The following is an 18,992-nucleotide window of genomic DNA, read 5'->3' as shown; positions in this document are numbered from 1 at the left end:
CTGCCTGAGGGTCCTGGAGTCAGCACCAAACCCACCAGAGGGGTCATTAAAATGTGCTGGGCTGGTCCTGTGCTGCTGAGCTGGGCCGGGCTCCTGGGATGGAGGGAGCTCCTGGCAAGCGGGCAGCGCTGCAGAGAGACAGCTGTGCCCAGGAGCAGAGCTGGGGGCACTGCCTGCGGGCACCCAGGGGAGAGGGGGGAGGCACGGAGGGGTTAAAGGCAGGCGGGGGTGGGAGGGTGCTGGGAGCTCAGAAGAGGAGAAATGTTCACAGCCCGTGGCACAGTGAGTCTCTGGGTGCGGGGCAGGGCAGCTGCAGTTCGGGGAGGGATCGTGTGAAGCTGGAACAACCCACAGCCGGTGGGATCTCTCTCTTCTGTGGAGGAGGAGGACACGCTCCAGAGCAGGGCTGCCCTGATGCACTGTCAGAGGGACATGGCATGATGGCTGCCTTCACCCGGGAATTGCTGCAGAGTGTAAGGTGGGTGTGCAGCCAGGGGTGCCCAGGGCTGTCCTTCCCAGCAGGGTCCCTGCACCCCAGGGGCTGTGTGCTGGGGCAGGGACTCTGCCACCTGCCAGGGTCAGCACTCAGCTGCCCGGGGAGCTCCCCATGGTGCTGTGGGGAGAAGCTGTGGTTGAAAGAAGTGACCCCAGTCAGGGCATGGCAGGATCCTTCTGTCGAAAGGGTGCTGGGTGGGTCAGAGCTGCTCACAGATCCTGATCACCCCCAGGATAACGGCAGAGGCAGCATTTCCAGAGCGATGTCAAGGCAGGGGATATCTTAAACACTGAGACCTTTCCAGGGTCTGTGATTTCAAGTTTTTTCTAAAGGAAATTGGAAAGGTGCCGTCAAGCTTGAGTAAGTCTCTGAGACTCCTGACCTGTTACAGTGAGGAATCAGCAGATCTGCCAGAAGCCTCATAAGCGCCTTCCCCCACTCCTCTACCTACAGACAGCACCAGCATCACCTCTGCCTGCAGCATCAGTGCTTCTCTGACCTACTCCTTAGGACCTGCCCACCCAGAGATGCCCCTGGGCAGTGCCCGGCTGCCAGGAGGGGTCTGCAGGGCAGAGCTGAGCACCCAGCAGGTGGGATGGGGTCTGTCAGCACTGACAGGGAGGAGACCTGGGGACAGAGAAACAGCCCCTGCAGGGACAGCTCCAGGCACAGAGAGCCAGGCCACCGCTCTGCATCACTCTGCTCAGCTGCACGGGGAAAGAGAGGAGAGTTTGGAGAAATGGATTTGAAACTGGAGTCTACTCAGCTAAGATCAGCCTTGAATAGAGAGGTACAAGCACAGGGCACTTGTACGCTGACCAGCAGGTCACTCGTGGGCAGAGCAGCTCTCCTGACTCTGCAGTAGGGCACAGGGAGACCTTGTGTCCCTCAGGGCTCACCAGTGTTCAGGCTGGGAGCAATGTGAAAGATGAGGATTTCTGCCCCTGCCAAGAAAGTGCCCTCACTCAGCAGCACAAGGCTGAGATCACCAAAAGGAGTTGAATTAAGTTTCCTCAAAGAAAGAGAAGTAATTTTGAGGAAGTTTTTTAAGAAACAGCATAGGACTGTCTCAAAGAAATCTGCCCTAAATTGTCAATGTCTTCTTCTCTTTCAACAGGCCCCCATGGCCAGAGTGAACAAATGTCCAACGGCAGCTCCATCACTGAGTTCCTCCTCCTGGCATTCGCAGACACACGGGAGCTGCAGCTCTTGACCTTCTGGCTCTTCCTGGCCATCTACCTGGCTGCCCTCCTGGGAAACGGCCTCATCATCACCACCATAGCCTGTGACCACCACCTCCACACCCCCATGTACTTCTTCCTCCTTGTCGTGGTTTTTTTTTTTTGGACTGAGGGTCGAGACAAGAACCGAAAAAGGGAGCACCCACCAAACATGGTCTCGGGCAAAACATGACTCAGGCTTTCTTCATAAAAACAAAAACAATTTATTAACAGTTACTAAACAAAAGACAAAAGGGAACGAAACCGGTTACTTGAGAGGAGAAAGAGAAAACAAGGCCCGATCTTAAAACAACACCTCCCCACCCCCTATTTTCCTTTCGTTCCTGGCTCTGTCTTCCCCCCAGCGGCGCAGGGAGACAGGGAATGGGGGAGTACAGGTCAGTTCATCCATGTTGTTCACTGCCGCTCCTTTCTTAAAGGAGGAGGAGCCTTTACACCATTTTTCCCTTGCTTCGGTGGATCCCCTACTCACAAAGAAAAAGTCCCCAAACTTTTCCAAAGTAAGTCCTGCCCGCAGGATTGCAATCCTCCCCATGGATCGCACCAGTTCGGGCTTTACCAGTCTCGGCCTCTTAGGGAGCTGCTGCCACTCGCGTCGGCGTGGGTCGTCCCACGGTCTCCAGATGCCTCCACGACCTCGTCGTGCATTCCATGCCCCATTATCAACAGTACCTGGTCGCGCATCCCCTGCTCCACGACCTCTCCTGGGCTCAGGCATCTCCTTCCCGACGTGGGTTTCTCCACAGGCCACGAGTGGGCCGCTGCTCCGCCGAGTACACCCTGGCTGCAGGGGGGCCGCCTGCCATCTCACACCGATTTGCAAGGGAAGCCTCAGCTCCAGTACACCTCCTCCTGCTTCATCTTTGCTGACCCGGTCGTTGTGGTTGTCTTCTCTTAGATCTTAATCCTCTCTGGGGGAGCTCGGCCCGGCGGGCACCCCGGGAGTGGGGCGCTTACCGAGTCCCCCATGCGGCTCCCCCGGCGCCATCTTGAGCACATGGCGCCGGCCCGGGCCCGAGCGGCCGCTCCGCCGGGAGCCGGGAGCGAGGGCCGCGCCCTCCTGCTCTCCCCTCGCTCCTGAGCAAAAAGCCCCTTTCCCGCCCCTTTGTCCCAACTTAAATAGGGCAATTCGCAGAGGCGCCGCCTTGGCTCAACCTCCCCCGGGGGGGATGGGACTCAGATCTGGTGGCACAGGGAGCAAATCCCCTCCCCTGCCACCAGAACACCCCCCCCACACATCAAACTATCACACTCCTCAGCCTCTCTTTTCTTGACCTTGGATCCATCTCCACCACTGTCCCCAAAGCCATGGCCAGTTCCCTCTGGGATACCCAAGACATCTCCTACTCAGGATGTGCTGCACAGCTCTTTTTCTTTCTCTTTTTGATTGTAGGGGAGTATCTTCTTCTCACCATCATGGCCTATGACCGCTACGTTGCCATCTGCAAACCCCTGCACTACGGGACCCTCCTGGGCAGCAGAGCTTGTGGCCACATGGCAGCAGCTGCCTGGGCCACTGGGTTTGTCTATGCTGTGCTGCACACGGCCAATACATTTTCACTGCCCCTCTGCCACGGCAATGCCCTGGACCAGTTCTTCTGTGAAATCCCCCAGATCCTCAAGCTCTCCTGCTCACACTCCCACCTCAGGGAAGTTGGGCTGATTGTGTTTAGTGCCTGTTTAGGATTTGGGTGTTTTGTGTTCATTGTGGTGTCCTATGTGCAGATCTTCAGGGCCGTGCTGAGGATCCCCTCTGAGCAGGGACGGCACAAAGCCTTTTCCACGTGCCTCCCTCACCTGGCTGTTGTCTCCCTGTTTGTCAGCACTGCCATCTTTGCCTACCTGAAACCCCCTTCTATCTCCTCCCCATCCCTTGACCTGGTGCTGTCAGTTCTGTACTCGGTGGTGCCTCCAGCAGTGAACCCCCTCATCTACAGCATGAGGAACCAGGAGCTCAAGGACGCTGTCAGGAAACTGATTTCAGAGACATTTTTCAAAAGGGAAAAATTTACCACCTCTCTCCACTAATGACTGTCACATTATCTGATTCCTTATTTTTTTTTTTTTGCTTTAATGTTTTCTGGGTTTAATCATTATATTTATCATCATTGCTGTGGTTATTGTCATTCTTGGTTATTATGTTCCTACACAGGTGTTTGCATTCGTGTCACTAAACCTGAGACATGTTCCTACTTTGTCTCACCTGATTCCTTTGTAAAAGTGCGTCTGACACCGGCTCAGAGCTGTCCTCTTTCACAGCATCTATAAATGTCAATATAAAAATAGAAATACCAATAAAATGGGATCTCCCAGGTTCAGTGCTTTCATGGTGGGCTCATTCTGCAGAGGCCTGTGGAACTGTAACCCTGAAGTTCTTCTATAGGACTAAACATCTTTTGGTGACCTTTTAGAGACATAGGACTGGATTTAGGAGCCACCAGTCATTGGTTACAGGCAAGATGGTGAGTGTAACTGAGGAACACATCCATGGCTTTCACACAGGGGACACCTCTGCATGGGGAATCTGGAGCTGCCTGGAGCGCGTAGTGGTTCTTCAGGTTCTTAATATTTCTGGGTTTGTGTTGGGATGGAAGAGGTTGGCAATGATGGGGTTTGAGGCCTTTAGTACAGGACATGTGCAGACCTTCTCTGGGCACTCTCCAGTTCCTCCCCACCTGTCTGAAGCAGCAACTCCCACAGAGGGACACACTAGTCCAGGTGTGGCCACACCACTGCTCTCTGGAAGGAAATAAAATCTCAAGATGTCTGGGTGGCCATGCTCCTCCTAACACATCCCCCTGTGCAGATGGTTTTGTTCATGGTGAGCATGCAGCGCTGGCTCACATGTCTCTCATAATACCCAGGCCCTTCTCCTCAGAGTCACTGCTCAGCCTGTCAGATTCCTGAACATATGGGGTTTTTCTTCTCCCTGATGCAAGACTGGCTACTTCTCCTTGTAAAACTTAAACAGTTTTTGTTCACCAAATCCCTGAGTTTCTCAAGGTGTCCAGCTCTACAAGTTTACATGCAAATGGCTCACCCTGGTTGTGGTGAGCCATCAGCCCAAGATAACAGCAGGAGAAGTAGCAGGACATGGCAGTGAATTTAAGGACTGTCGTGGTTTTATAATAAAAGAGGACTGAGGGCTGAGACAAGAACAGAGGGAGCACCCACCAACCATGGTCCCGGGCAAAACAGACTCACAGTTTTCTTAAAAGAAAAACAATTTTTTAACAGTTGCTTAAAAAGGACAAAGGGAAACAAAACCAGTTACTTGAGAGGATAAAGAGAAAGCACGGCCAGATCTTAAAAACAACACCTCCCCACCCCCCCTTCCTTTTGTTCCCGGCTCTACCTTCCCCCCAGCGTTGCAGGGGGACAGGGAATGGGGGAGTGCAGGTCAGTTCATCCATGATGTTACTGCCGCTCCTTTCTTAAAGGAGGAGGTCACATTGTCTGCTTATTGATCGAGTTTGAGTAAGCAAACTGAAGTCTGGAAGGTACCATAGAAAACAGTGGCTCTAGTGAGGTGAGAGAAGCAGGTGGAGAAGGCCTTCTGCCTGCTCATGCTTGGCTGGAGAGCTGCTCCAGGGTGGCAGCTCCGATCCACTGAAAGGACGGCCGTGGTAACAGGAAGAAAAGGACTGCATCTCAAAAGCACGTTATGAAAACAAGGCATGTGATTGTCGCGGTGTCACTGTGTAAGAGCTCCAGCACTGCAGTGAGATCATAGAAGTAGTGGTCCAGTACATCGGGGCCACAGAGGTGGACAACCATGAAGTGATTACTGTAGAGGACAGGAACACCCTAGCAAAGGTTCAGCTGTCTTCTAAAGAAAGACTTTCCAGTTTGTAAGTCTTGCAGAGAGAAGCGGGTGACACAGCCCAGTACTGATCGTAGAATGGGGCCACCAGTAGGAAACACTCAGGACATGCAGAAGGTGCAGGGAATAGTACTGACACCGCTATGATCAGAGATGGTGCTGGCCCCAGCCACAAAGCTTGCCAGCAGCTGGGAGAGAGTGGTGGAGCTGTAGCAGGTCTCCAGGGAGGACAAATTCCCCAGGAAGAAGTATAGAGGGTTGAATCGATCCTGGTTTGCAACGCAGAGACCAATGATGAGCATCTTCAAAACCCCAATTACGGGGCAGGTCATCAGAAAGACGAGGAAGAGATTTGTTGAAGGGTTGGGGACATTTCCCATTGGTGTAAGGGAAACACCACTGATGATGCCTGGTGTTCCCAGCTCAGTTTCTCCATGGAAGGCTAAGGTCCTTCTTGGCCCCTCTGTTCTCGTACAAGGACACCCATGAGAAAGAATGTTTCTTTTTTAGTTGTTTCACAAAAGTGTGCAGAATGTTGACAGATGTGAAAGAGGAAGGCGTGTGCCTGTGAGTGTGTTCATATTTCCTAACCGTGCTCAGTGCTTTGTGAAAGGTGACAACGCCTTACTCTAGATGGCAGTGCCACCATGGAGCAGAACCCCTTGTGACTGCACAGGTGAGAGGCCCCTGACAAATGCTGCTGTCACAGTGTGTGCTGAGAGGGACAGGCCAGAAAGGCAGAGGAGGGTGATGGAGCAGGCAGGGGCAGTTGCAATGAACCTGTTCAAAGATGGTGAGATGAACGTAGCTGGGACAGCGGGGGTTGTTCCTGGAGTCACACACAGCAGTGTCAGGGCTCTGTCAGGTGTCCACCCCTGAGCTGCCCTCATGCACTCGTCTCACACACAGGGCTGTTCAGAGACATGAGCCCTGCCCTTGCACACACACAGACGGTGCACTGCAGCAGTCAGAGCGTCTCCCTGGCCTCCTGCCGCCACTCCCAGTGGCTGGGAGGCACCTCAGCCCTGCGGTGTGTCGCCCAGGTCTGAATTTGTCTGAGTTGCCCCATAGCAAGAGGAACGGAGCTCCTTGTTCATCCATGCAGGTGTTCCTGCCTGACTTCCACTTTGTTGGGATGCACAGCTCCTGAGCTTGGAGGAGGTGATCCCTGAATATTAAACAGCTTTCTTGGGCACTTCTTATCTCCAGAGATTTATCCCATGGGACTTGATCAAGTAGATCTCTGCAGAGGCCAGAGTCTACTTTCCTAAGGTCCAGAGTAGTGAGCTTGCTGTGTTCCCTCCTTTCCACATAAGGATCTTGAACTCCACCATTTCATGGTCACCACAGCCAAAGCTGCCCTTGAGCTTCACATTCCCCACCAGACCCTCCTTGTTGGTGAGAACAAGGTCCAGCATAGCACCTCTCCTCGTTGGTTCCTCTACTACATGGAGAAGGACGTTATCGTCAACGCATTCCAGGAACCTCCTGGATTGCCTATGCCCTGCTGTCTTGTCCATCCAACAGATACTTGGGTGGTTGAAGTCCCCCATGAGGACCTGGGCTCATGAACCTGAGGCTGCTCCTACCTGTGCATAGAAGGCCTCATCCACTTGGTCTTCCTGGTCAGGTGTTCTGTAGCACATTCCCACTATAACATCACCTGTCCCTGCCCTCTCCCTAATCCTGACCCATAAGCTCTCAGTCAGCTCCTCATCCATCCCCAGGTGCAGCTCCATGCACTCCAGCTGGTCTTTGACATAGAGCAGGACACCTCCTCCTCTCCTCCCCTGCCTGTCCTTCCTAAAGAGCCTGTATCCTTCTATTCCAACACTCCTGTCAGAGGATTCATCCCACCACACCTCCTTGATGCCAATAAGATCACAGCCCTGCAGGTGTGTGCACATCTCTAACTCCTCGTGTTTATTCCCCATGCTGTGTGTTTGCTAACCTCCAGTCAACTGAGAGGTCCTCGATTCGCCAGGACTGCTGAAAATAATTGAAAGTTGTTTGATGAGCATTTCTGCCAGTTCCCGCAGTGCCCCTGCATGGATCCACCCAGTCACATAGACTTGTGACTGTCCAAGTGGTGCAGCAGGTCACTAACCATTTCCTCTTGGATCATGGGGCTCCATCCTGCTCCCCGTCCCTCTCTTCCAGCTCAGGAGGCTGGGTACCTGAGAGCAACTGGTCTGACTATGAAAGACCAAGACAAAGAAGGCACTAAGTACCTCAGCCTTTCCCTCACCCTTTGTCACTGTGCCACCCTCCGCATCCAATAAAGGACGGCCATTCTCCTTATCCCTCCTTTTGTTGCTAACGTGTTTATAGAAGCAACTTTTACTGACTTTTATGGCACAGTAAGATCTAGCTGGGCTTTGGCCCTTCTAATTTTCTCCTTGCATAATCTCATGACATCCCCGTATTCCTCCTGAGTTGCCTGCATCTTCTTCCAAAGGATATGAATTCTCTTTTTTTCCCTGAGTTCCAGCCAACACTCTCTGTTCAGCCAGGCTGGTCTCGTTCCAGCCACCTTGTCTTTTGGCACATGGGGAAGGCCTGTTCCTGCAACTTGAAGATTTGCTTCTTGAAGATTATCCAGCCTTCTTGGACTTTTTTGCCCTTCAGGACTGCCTCCCAAGGGACTCTGCCAGCCAGGCTTCTAAACAGGCCAAAGTCTGCCCTCTGGAAGTCCAACGTGGCAGTTCTGTTGAACCCCCTCTTTACTTCTCTGAAAATGGAGAACTCTTCATGATGGCTATGCCCAAGACTGCCTCCAACCATCACATCACCCACAAGTCCTTCTCTCTTTGCAAACAACAGATCCAGTGCTTTAATTAATCGTAATGAAGAATAAGAAGGAATTCCCTTACAGCCCTGTGCTGTTACTGTTAATAGCGATCAGTGATAGCACCACTAATTCCTTCTAACATCCTTGAGAGCTTCTTTATTTTTCTCATTTCCAAAGCTCAGTCTGCTCAGATCATCAAAGGACTCCCTCAAATCTCTGCAACTCACATCTCTCCAACCTTCTCTCAGCAAAGGTCTTTCACCCCAGGACACTTCTCACCATCACTTCAATACACATCACAGTCTATATTTGAGCTGGGTGAAGTCAGGGTATTCCTTGCAAAGCTTTCCCTGCAAAAGTCCTTTCGACGTGCTAATCCCACTGGTGTCACCTCAGGCTGTCTGCTGCTCCATCCTCTTTCTGCAGAGCCCCATTGGATGGGCAGTTCTCTTGTTTCTATCGTACCCATTCACCTTCACAGTCCTTTGGTACTGTATGCATATTGAACATTGTCTCGGGAAACACATTTATCCCCCCAGCATCAGCCATTTCCAGTTGCAGGCTGAGATAGCCCCATCCTGGAGGAGACATTGTGCAGAGCTGCTCCGTACATGGAAACCCACTTCAGTGCTGCCTGTGCACTTGGGCTAAAAATCCCAAGTTTCTAAAAGAGCCAGTTTTTGAGTGGCAGAGCAGATTCAGTACACAAATGGTTGTGCTGGTTTTGGCTGGGATGGAGTTAATTTTCTCCATCACAGCTCGTATGGGGCTGTGGTTTGGATTTGTGCTGCAAACCGTGTTGATAACAGCGGGATGTTTTCGTTACCGCCGAGCAGCACTTGCACAATGTCAAGGCCTTTTCTGCTCCGCACGTCATCCTGCCAGCAAGTGGGCTGGGGGTGCACCAGAAGCTAGGAGGGGACACATCTAGGACAGGGGATCCCAACTGACCAAAGGGATGTTCTAGAACATATGACGTCATGCCCAGAAATAAAATCTGGTGGAAGAAGAAGGCAGGGGAGGTTGTTGGGAGTGATGTCATTTGTATTTCCAGTTAACTGTCATGTCTGATGGAGCTCTACCTTCCTGGAGATGGCTGAACACCTGCCTGCTGATGGGAAGCAGTGAATTAATTCCTTATTTGCTTTGCTTGTGTGCGCAGCTTCTGCTTTACCCATCAAACCCACGAGTTTTCTCACTCCACAGGTCTCTGGGACCCTATTCCAGTGCTGCACTGCCCCCCGGGTCATTTTTTTTTTTTAATTTATTCTTTAAGTCAAGCTAGTTAAGCATTATACAACTCAATGCAAGACATCACAGCAGGGGAAGATGACCTTCATGTCTTTAAGGCGATTCCATTCAGGGACACCGTAAGTAGTCCTTGGGGACTAGCAAATGATTTCTCTATTTCTCAAACCTGAGAGTAGTCATCTCTTTTCATCAGTTGGGTCACCCGGGGCAAAACAGACTTGGCTGGTTTTTTTTTTCACATCCCTACTTCTCTTCTCCAGGCTTTGTCCCTTGGCAGCAGAGACAGCCAATGGCTTTCTGGGCTGCATTAGGAAGAGCACTGCCAGCAGGTTGCTGGAGATCATCCTTCCTCTCTACTCAGCCCTGCTACAATTTGTCCTGCTGACTTCCCTCAGGGTTTTCAACCCCAAAACCTTCAGTCACACCACAGCCAAGCTGCCTTCCACCTCTTCCACCAGTCCTTCCCTGTCTGCTTATGAAAAACAAGCCTAGGACAGCATCCTCCCATGTTGGGTCAGGGATTGCCTTCAAGCTTCCCTTCAGCCAGGGAACTACAGGCCAGTCAGTCTCACCTCTGTGCCTGGCAAGACCACAGAGCAAATCCCCCTGGAAACTGTGCTAAGGCACATGTTAAAAAGGAGGTTCTCCAATTTCTCTAATCGTTCATATATTTACACCTGTCCAGGATACGATGACCATTTCTCCAGTCACCTTTTCAGCAGACTGTCTGGGCAAAGGCCTTTTCCATTTTTTTGTCCAGTTTTCTTCTTCCCTTATTCTTTGTTCATTCAGATGCCTCTCACCAATGCTGCTGTTCTGAGTTTCAGGGGGTAAAAGCTCACCTGTCTTTCCCCAGTCTAATTGTCTCCTTTGCCATTTCTTTCATTCTGTTTATGTCTGTCTTTTTGTATCTCCCTACCTAAAATATTTCTCAGAAGATTATCCCTCGTAGAAAGGCAGCCTCATGAGAGACAGTTTGTACTCAGCATATGCCTGAGGAGTGTTTTATTGTTTATGACTCTCTGTCACGCTTTACTGTTCTTTGCTTGCAAAGAGGAAAAATTCTTCTGTGCCTGTGTGCAGCCAGTTCCCTGAGGGAAACAGGTGGGAGATGGTGCAAAGGAGCTGTAACATCCAGCTGCAGAGATCAGTGGAGAAGTCTGATGTAAGGAAAAATGATGCAAGTCCCAGGGGTACAAGGTGAGAAATGGTGAGGTTGAGAGGTGAGGAGCAAGGTTGTCCATGCAGTGTCAGACCTCGAGGAACTGCTTCTGCTACTGGTCCAGACCTCCTGAGGAGACACCCAGGATCTTTATCACTTGGCAAATGCTGCTATAACCTCTTCTCTAAACTAAAAAGGAATGAAATATTGCCTTTAAAATAAAAAATAATGTTGATCAGGTGCACGTTGAAACCTTCCTCCTCAACTACACTATGAAAGAGCTCCAATTAGCTCTATAAGTCTTGAAGACTTGAAGAAATTCACAAGAAGATAAAGAGCTTGTTAGGACATTTGAGACTCATTACATGGACCTCAGATACTGAGAGATGACTCAACAAACCTCTCAACAAGTCCAAGTCAGAAGCAAAACCCAAAGTTCCTTGAAGCATTGATTGGCCCCACTGAGGGCCAGTACTGACAAAGCCTCCCTAAGGACTCGTTAGAGCAGATCATTGGAGGCCATGATTGCAGGTAGGCAAAGGCCCTGAGCAGGTGGCTGTAATGCTGAGAAAACCCTTTGGTTTGTTTCATGAAGCAGAAAGGCCAAGCCCTGACCCTCAGGTCCTGGGAAGGCACATCCTGAGACCCTCAGATGAATGTTTTGTCTCACTGGCCTTGGTGGCAGAGGCAATTGCTACAGCCAAGGGGACAAAGACCTCAGTGCTGTTGGACCTTTCAGCCTTGCTAGAGCCCTTGGCCATCCCTACTGCAGGCTGTCCTACAATGTCCCACACCTGCACCTCTTTATCTTCAGGTCATTGACACCCTTCTTACTTCCCCACCTAGGTCTCACCCCACCATTTCTATACATTCACTGATGTCTCTCTACTCTTGCTGCTCATTGAAACACAAAGCCATGGGCTAATCCAGACTCCCTCTGAGTGACCTCTTGCACAGCAATTCTGCCCTTTGAGGCAGATTTCTTTTTTCTTACCTTCTCACCTTGTTTCTCTTCCCACTACAAAGAAAAGCACTATTATGTCTGAAACCACTTTCTGAGCAGTTGCAGGTTACTCCTCTAGTGCCCTGAGCCTGCATGTCACCAGGCTAAAGAAGCCCAGGTTCATCAGCCTCTCCAGAAAGGTCCCAAACCCCATCCTGGTGGATCTCCTCTAGAAACACGTTTCACAAAGGGAAGATCTGTTGTGGATAGAAATAGAGAATCTTTTATGCTGGAAGGGACCTCAGGAGGTCTCTAGGCCAACTTCCTTGTCCCAGCAGGGTCAGCTATAAGGTCAGAGCAGGTTGCTCAGGGCGTTATTCATTTTGGGCTTCAAAAGCTCCAAGGATGGAGATGACACAAGCTCTGTTGGAAATCTGCTCCAGCGTTTGAGAATCTTGAAGGAGAGAAACCTTTTTCTCCCTTATTTCAGCTGATGGCCATTGGCCCTCATCCTCACATCAAGATCAACAGGGAAGAACCCGGCTCCATTTTCTTGCTGATACCCAAGAAGATGTGGGCAAGCTGTTATCAGATCTCCCCAAAGCCTTCTCTTCTGGCTTTGCAGCAAAGGCGGACAAGGGCATCTGGGCTGCATTAGGAAGAGCACTGCCAGCAGGTTGGTGGAGGTCATCCTTCCTCTCTATTGAGTCCTGCTATGATTTGCCTTGCTGACCTGCCTCAGGTTTATCTGCTCTACCACCTCACTCACACTGTGGCCAAAGCTGCCCTCTGCACATTCCTCCAATCCTGCCTTGTCTTCTTGTGAAAGAAAATATCTAGGGGAGCATTTTCATGATGTCAGGTCAGGGATTACCCTCCACCTTCCCTGAAACTGAGGTCTTCTAGCAGAGGTCCATGGTCCTCAAATTCCCCAGTGATTACCAGGGCCTAAAATTGTGTCTCTTCCTCCAGCTGCGTAGAGGATATTTCATCCTCTTCCCGACCTTCGTCAGGCAGTTCAGTGACCCTGACCAAAAGACCGTTGTACCTCAAGGGGTGAGTGATCCACCTGACAGTCAAGCTGAGCAGACCCAGGCCTGTGCTGTGCTCTGCGTCCAGCTTGGCCTTCAGGCTGTGCTGTGCAGATCATGCTCCTGGGTTGCAGAATGAATCTGGATGAGAAGTCTGCAGGAAGCTCCCACCTGGTACCAGTGATTAGGCCAACTGCATGTCCTTCCCTGTATCTGACACGGCCACAACAAATTCACATGTGATTGGCCTCTTTTGGGGGCAGTAGAAATGACGAGTGGAATTTTTTTCCTTGTAAGAAAACTCTGAAAGTGATCAGAGGAGCAAAATGGGACAACCCTTCTACAGATGGGATCTGCAGGACTTGCTGCACCAGCTGACTGGACAGAAGAAAAGAAGAGCTTCGCGAGTTCGATGTTCAGATTGAAGTTTAGACATTAGTGGTCGCCTTCTATGGTTAGGGATTAGAGAAAGGTTTATGGGTAGGTTTGGTGTTCACTGGGAGTGTCTGGCTAGTGTGGGTTCAGGTTTTGTTTCGGGCTGGGGTGAGGGCTGGGGTTAAGGCCAATATTTTAAAACCAAGTGTGTGGGCAGGAGATGAGGGTGATCAACAGGGTAAGAGCACAGGGAAGGGGTGATGTGTTTGGTTTTGGTTTAGACATAAACCTTGAGCTGAGGGATCAGAGTAGTGGATTCCTTTCAGGGTGAGGGGTCGCATGTAGGGGTAGGGTTAGGACTTAAGGTTACTGGTTAGAAACAGGGTAAAGGCCTGACATGAATGTTTCCACAGTCAGTGTCACAGTGACACCAAAATTACCTGAACAGATCTTTCCTCTTCCAAATCTTTCATCTCTGTTGGCCAGACCCCTCTTCTCTCCCCCAAATCTGCCATCTCCCTTGTCCCAGCTACCTCTGACCTCTCCAAATTGTTCTTCTTGTTGAGGGCAGTATCGGAATGGCTTTCCAGACCTCCAAGTACCTGTCTCCCCACTGCTGGCCAGTCAGCAGTGACCTCAGGGCCAGCATCCAAGGGAAGACAAGGTGCTGCTGTGCTGGAGAGGTCTGTGCTCAGCCACCCCAGCAGTGCTGGAGGCAGGCGATGTCCTCCACCACCCCTGAGATGCTCTGCCTGCCTCCTGGTTCATGCTCCAGAAGGGCTTCTGTATGTCCTGGGACATATTTCCCACACAGGTACTTCAGGTCCCCCAGGGCATCCTGGAGGCAGTGGTCACCTCTGTGTGGATAATGGAATCGAGCCTTGGATGTAGATTTTAGAACAAACCTGAAACGTTTGTTTCATGAGCTCATGTTCATGAACGTTTGCTTCAAATGAGCTCAATGTTGTAGCTGAAAAAGATCTTGGTTTCCAACATTGCTACGTCGTTAAGAATTTTCATTATTTTTTCACAGTTTTTCATTAACAGCACCAAGGTATGGACTAGCAAGCTGATGATGCTCTCTCTCGCTATGTGAACAGGATTTTTGCAGCCGCTTATTGAAATAAACTTTCTTGTCAATGTTTCAAAAGGAGAAACATGGCTCAGAGGAACTGCTGCCTTTCTGTTGGCACACTTCATCTCTTTACTTCTGCCTCTGGGTCTTTCCTCCTTCCTCTGCCTATTCTATCTCCAGTGAGCTCACCAAGGGAAAAATTCATTATATGACAGAATAACTCAGGCTTGAAAAGACCTGAAGATCATCTTGTCTGACTCTCCTACTTGAGGCAGGGTGACCTAGATGAGGTATTTCAAAGACTCCCTTCAGCTTGCCCTCATCCACAAAGGAGCTGCTCCATCCCATCATACAGGGAGATAATAACGATGTCCAACAGTGTTGACCCACAGGCTGGTCACAGAGGAATGCCAAAAGTGACAGGCTGTTGGGAGGACTCCATACCACTGATGTCATCTGAGCCTTTTGTCCAGCATAATTCTCACTTCATTGTCTACTTTTTCAGCCCAGATATCACCAATCTGGCTATAAGGAGACTACGGGAGTCGATGGACGTGGGTTCACGATCCATGTGGATTCAGGAATATTTTTCTTTCCTTCAAGTGGCTGGAGATGGCTGCAGGAGGACTTGCCCCATCACCTTCCCAGGGACTGAGAGGAGGCTGACCAGCCTGTAATTCTCCCAATCCTCCTTCTTGCCATTCTTGAAGATGGGTTTGATATTTTCCTTTTCCAAGCACCTTGGAACCTCCTTGATTGCTCTGGCTTTTCTGAGATGCTTGAGAGAGATCTCATGATGACACTGGTCAGCTCTACCAGCTCCTCTCTACTCCTTCCCACACCAAAAGCCTTCTCTATATCCCACATTTCCAGAAGAGTGTCTTGGATGCAGCACACTCCTGTCACATCCTCAGGGACTGTTCAGAAGAGAACCAAAAGTGATTACTTCCTGTTGGTTCAAAACTCCAACGGCCTCTCTGTGCAACTCACAGCTTTCCTGAGCATTCTTCTCAGTGCTCCCCTGCCCCCAACTTTTCTGGTCCTCAGGCTGTAGATGAGGGTCCTGAGGATGGTGTAGAAAAAGGGCTTTGTCAAACTGTCTCAGGAGGATTGTTCTGGGCATCCCACAGACAAGGATGAGGGTGCTGTAGGAAACAGTGACAATAAACAGGAGAGAAGAGCAAATGGAAGAGGCCTTCTGCCTGCCACAACAGATAGAAGACTTGCCCCAGGGTGGAGCACAGGATACCAGCGTGAACAGGAAGGGCAGGACTGGCTCTCAGAAGCAGGTTATGAAAGCAAAGAGCACAAGTGTCAGTGTCACTGCAGGAGAGCCCCAGTGAAATCACAGAAGAGGTGGTCCACACCACTGTGAACACAGAATTAAGTCTGGGATAAAAGTTAAGTGATTACTGTAGATGAGAAAAATCCCCCAACAAAGGTGTAGCTGCTTTCCGGAGACAGACCTTCCAGTTCATGAGTCTTGTGAGGAGAGTGGTGAGCCCAGTACTGATCGTAGGATGTGGCCACCATCAGGAAACACTCAGGACCTGCGAAAGGTGCAGAAAACAGTACGAACACTGCTGTGAGCAGAGATGGGGCGTGGTAGTGGAGCTGTAGAAGTATTCAAGCGTTCGACCTTCAGCATAATGATGAGAATATCCCCAACCGAAATCACAGGGCAGGTAGTGAGAGAGACGAGGAAGAGATTTGTCTAATATTTGAAGACGTTTCCCATTTGCATAAGGGAAATTCCATAGATGATGTCTGATAGGTCCATTGCTTTTTCTCCACAGAAGGTTTTACAACCTTCTTCCCCCTTCTGTCTTTGTAGGACATCTACAAAGAAGAACATTTGTTTCTTTGTGAGTTGCTTAAAGACATTGTGAAGGAAGTTCTAGGAGATGAAACATGGAGATGTGTCTTCCTCCGAGTGCATTCCAACACCCTGAATGCGCTCTGTCTCTTGTGAAAGGTGAGACATGCCTTCTTCTAAAGGGCATTGTCTCTCCTGCTTGCAGAACCCCTCCTGACTGCACAGGTGAGATGCCCCACAGACGTGATTCTTTCATGGTCTGTAATGAAAGGGACAGGCCAGAAAGCCAAGGGAGCAGACAGGAGCATTTTTGAGGAACCTGTCAAAAGTGGGTGAGATAAAATTCACCAGGAGGGTGGATGTTGTTCCTGGAGTCACACACAGAAGTGTCAGGGCTCTGTCAGGTGTCCACCCCTGAGCTGCCCTCGTGCACTCATCTCACACACAGGGCTGTTCAGAGACACGAGCCCTTCCCTTGCACACGCACAGACGGTGCACTGCAGCAGTCAGAGTGTCTCCCTGGCCTCCTGCTGCCATTCCCCGGGGCTGGAAGGCACCTCCGCCCTGTGGTGTGTCACCCTGCTCTGAGGCTGTCTGACATGTCCCAAGGCATGAAAAATGGACACGGGGCCCTTGAATCAAAGAAGCCCGTCCCAGTGCTGCATTCAGGTGGTTTCCCAGGAGATGTGAAGTGACCTCCCGACACTGTCAGTCCCACAGACCTTCACAGCAATGCTGGGAACAGCTGATGGCATTCAGTGCTCCCTTGGGTTCATCTCACCACACACACCCAGTGTGCATACTTCAGTCTCATCCACACAATGCAAACATGGACTTCTGATTTAGTTGTTCAGTGTCCTGCATGGAGGGCCAAATAACCTCTCCAAGTTGAGAGGCCAGTGCTGGAAACGGTGGTTGTTACTGGCTGGTCTGTGACATCTTCCCTGGGGGAGTTTCTCCCTGGCGCCCAGCAAACACAGACACAGACCAGACTCTTCTCTGCTGGTCCTTCACGACTCTTCCATGAAGCCTGGTTGCACAAGGACACTGTGGTGTGCCACCACCTGCAACCTTGCATGCTTTAGCTGTTCACTTTTTTTCTCTCTGCTGAAATTTACTGAGCGTATTCTTGAGAACTACATGAGAAGCAGACTTAAGCCTTCCTGCACCACCCTGAGAAGATCCCCTGGTATGATGGAGCCGCTCTTAGGGAGGCCAGCTCTGCCACAGCAGTGCCCATTGCCTGCCCCTGCCTGCGGTCACAGGGCTGCCACCCCGCAGGACTGTGACCAAGCTGCCAGAGAGCTCAGGGCTGGCACCAAACCCAAGGGCTCAGAGAGAGAGTGTGGGAGGGAAAAGAGAGCAGCTCTGGAAGAACAAGTGCTCCCTGGCAGGGCTGCCATGCCGGGACTCTCTTCCCCTCCACCTCTGCACACAGGACCTGTCGCTGCAGTTCTGGAAAGATCTTGGAAGAAGGATCTCAGGAAAAAAAGTCACTGCAAGGCCCTTTATTTTGTTTATTCGCACAGAGCGCACAGCTCCTCATTTGCACAGCCACTCGGTCAGGGAAGGAAAGCAGAGAGTGAGTGAGAAAGGGGATGACAACATCGCTACAAGTGAAAAACCACCAATAACAACAAAAATTACAGATGACAGGCTGCCCTGCAACAAGTTTTATTGTAACTGTTGTGCAGAAGAAAATGGGTGGTTTATTGCTTCCAAATACCATCCAGTCATCAGTTTGCTCAGGGCATCCTTGAGCTCCTGGTTCCTCATGCTGTAGATGAGGGGGTTCACTGCTGGAGGCACCACCGAGTACAGAACTGAGAGGACCAGATTGAGAGATGGGGAGGAGATGGAGGGGGGCTTGAGGTAGGCAAACAGGCCAGTGCTGACAAACAGGGAGACCACGGCCAGGTGAGGGAGGCACGTGGAAAAGGCTTTGTGCCGTCCCTGCTCAGAGGGGATCCTCAGCACGGCCCTGAAGATGTGCACATAGGACACCACAATGAACACAAAACACCCAAATGCTAAACAGGCACTAACCACAATCAGCCCAACTTCCCTGAGGTAGGAGTGTGAGCAGGAGAGCTTGAGGATCTGGGGGATTTCACAGAAGAACTGGTCCAGGGCATTGCCGTGGCAGAGGGGCAGTGAAAATGTATTGGCCGTGTGCAGCACGGCATTGAGAAACCCAGTGGCCCAGGCAGCTGCTGCCATGTGGACACAAGCTCTGCTGTCCAGGAGGGTCCCGTAGTGCAGGGGTTTGCAGATGGCAACGTAGCGGTCATAGGCCATGATGGTGAGAAGACAATACTCAGCTGTGATAAAGAAGATAAAGAACAAGAGCTGTGCAGCACATCCTGAGTAGGAAATGTCCATGGTGTCCCAGAGGGAACTGGCCATGGCTTTGGGGACAGTGTTGGAGATGCAGCCCAGGTCGAGAAAGGAGAGGTTGAGGAGGAAGAAGTACATGGGGGTGTGGAGGTGGTGGTCACAGGCTATGGTGGTGATGATGAGGCCGTTTCCCACGAGGGCAGCCAGGTAGATGCCCAGGAAGAGCCAGAAGTGCAAGAGCTGCAGCCGTCGTGTGTCTGCGAATGCCAGGAGGAGGAACTCAGTGATGGAGCTGCCGTTGGACATTTGTTCACTCTGGGCATGGGGGCCTGTTGAAAGAGAAGAGGACTTTGACAATTTAGGGCAGATTTCTTTGAGCCAGTCCTATGCTGTTTCCTAAAAAATCCCGTAAAATTACTTCTCTTTCTTTGGGGGAACTTCCTTCACCTCCTTTCGGTGAGCTCAGCCTTGTGCTGCTGAGTGAGGGCACTTTCTTGGCAGGGGCAGAAATCCTCATCTTTCACATTGCTCTCAGCCTGAACACTGGTGAGCCCTGAGGGACACAAGGTCTCCCTGTGCCCTACTGAAGAGTCAGGAGAGCTGCTCGGCCCACGAGTGACCTGCTGGTCACCGTACAAGTGCCCTGTGCTT

The 18,992-nt window shown here is 50.9% G+C and overlaps 2 protein-coding genes across 2 annotated transcripts; one reads left to right on the top strand and one right to left on the bottom strand.

Annotated features, from left to right (window-relative positions):
• Positions 1 to 1,636: 1,636 nt before the first annotated feature.
• Positions 1,637 to 3,765, top strand: LOC147526045 (olfactory receptor 14C36-like). Its single transcript, XM_086630610.1, has 2 exons — positions 1,637 to 1,816; positions 2,989 to 3,765. The coding sequence occupies exons 1-2, from the start codon at positions 1,637 to 1,639 to the stop codon at positions 3,763 to 3,765; spliced, it is 957 nt and encodes a 318-aa protein (XP_086486736.1).
• A 13,913-nt stretch (positions 3,766 to 17,678) lies between these two features.
• On the bottom strand, positions 17,679 to 18,647 carry LOC104377232 (olfactory receptor 14A16). The gene has a single exon (XM_009983982.2). It carries the CDS (start codon positions 18,645 to 18,647, stop codon positions 17,679 to 17,681), a length of 969 nt encoding a protein of 322 aa, XP_009982284.2.
• Positions 18,648 to 18,992: the final 345 nt, after the last annotated feature.

Source organism: Tauraco erythrolophus, unplaced genomic scaffold (genome assembly GCF_009769465.1).
Source record: "Tauraco erythrolophus isolate bTauEry1 unplaced genomic scaffold, bTauEry1.pri scaffold_40_arrow_ctg1, whole genome shotgun sequence".
Taxonomy (NCBI): Eukaryota; Metazoa; Chordata; class Aves; order Musophagiformes; family Musophagidae; genus Tauraco; species Tauraco erythrolophus.
The sequence above is the reverse complement of the archived record's forward strand: the minus strand, read 5'-3'. Positions and strand labels throughout refer to the sequence as shown.

Excerpts from the sequence above, each read along its gene's own strand:
- LOC147526045 (XM_086630610.1), top strand. The coding sequence starts at position 1,637 with ATGTCCAACGGCAGCTCCATCACTGAGTTCCTCCTCCTGGCATTCGCA. Across the intron at positions 1,817-2,988 it reads ACACCCCCATGTACTTCTTC|CTCCTCAGCCTCTCTTTTCT; the intron begins CTCCTTGTCGTG and ends CAAACTATCACA.
- LOC104377232 (XM_009983982.2), bottom strand. The coding sequence starts at position 18,647 with ATGTCCAACGGCAGCTCCATCACTGAGTTCCTCCTCCTGGCATTCGCA.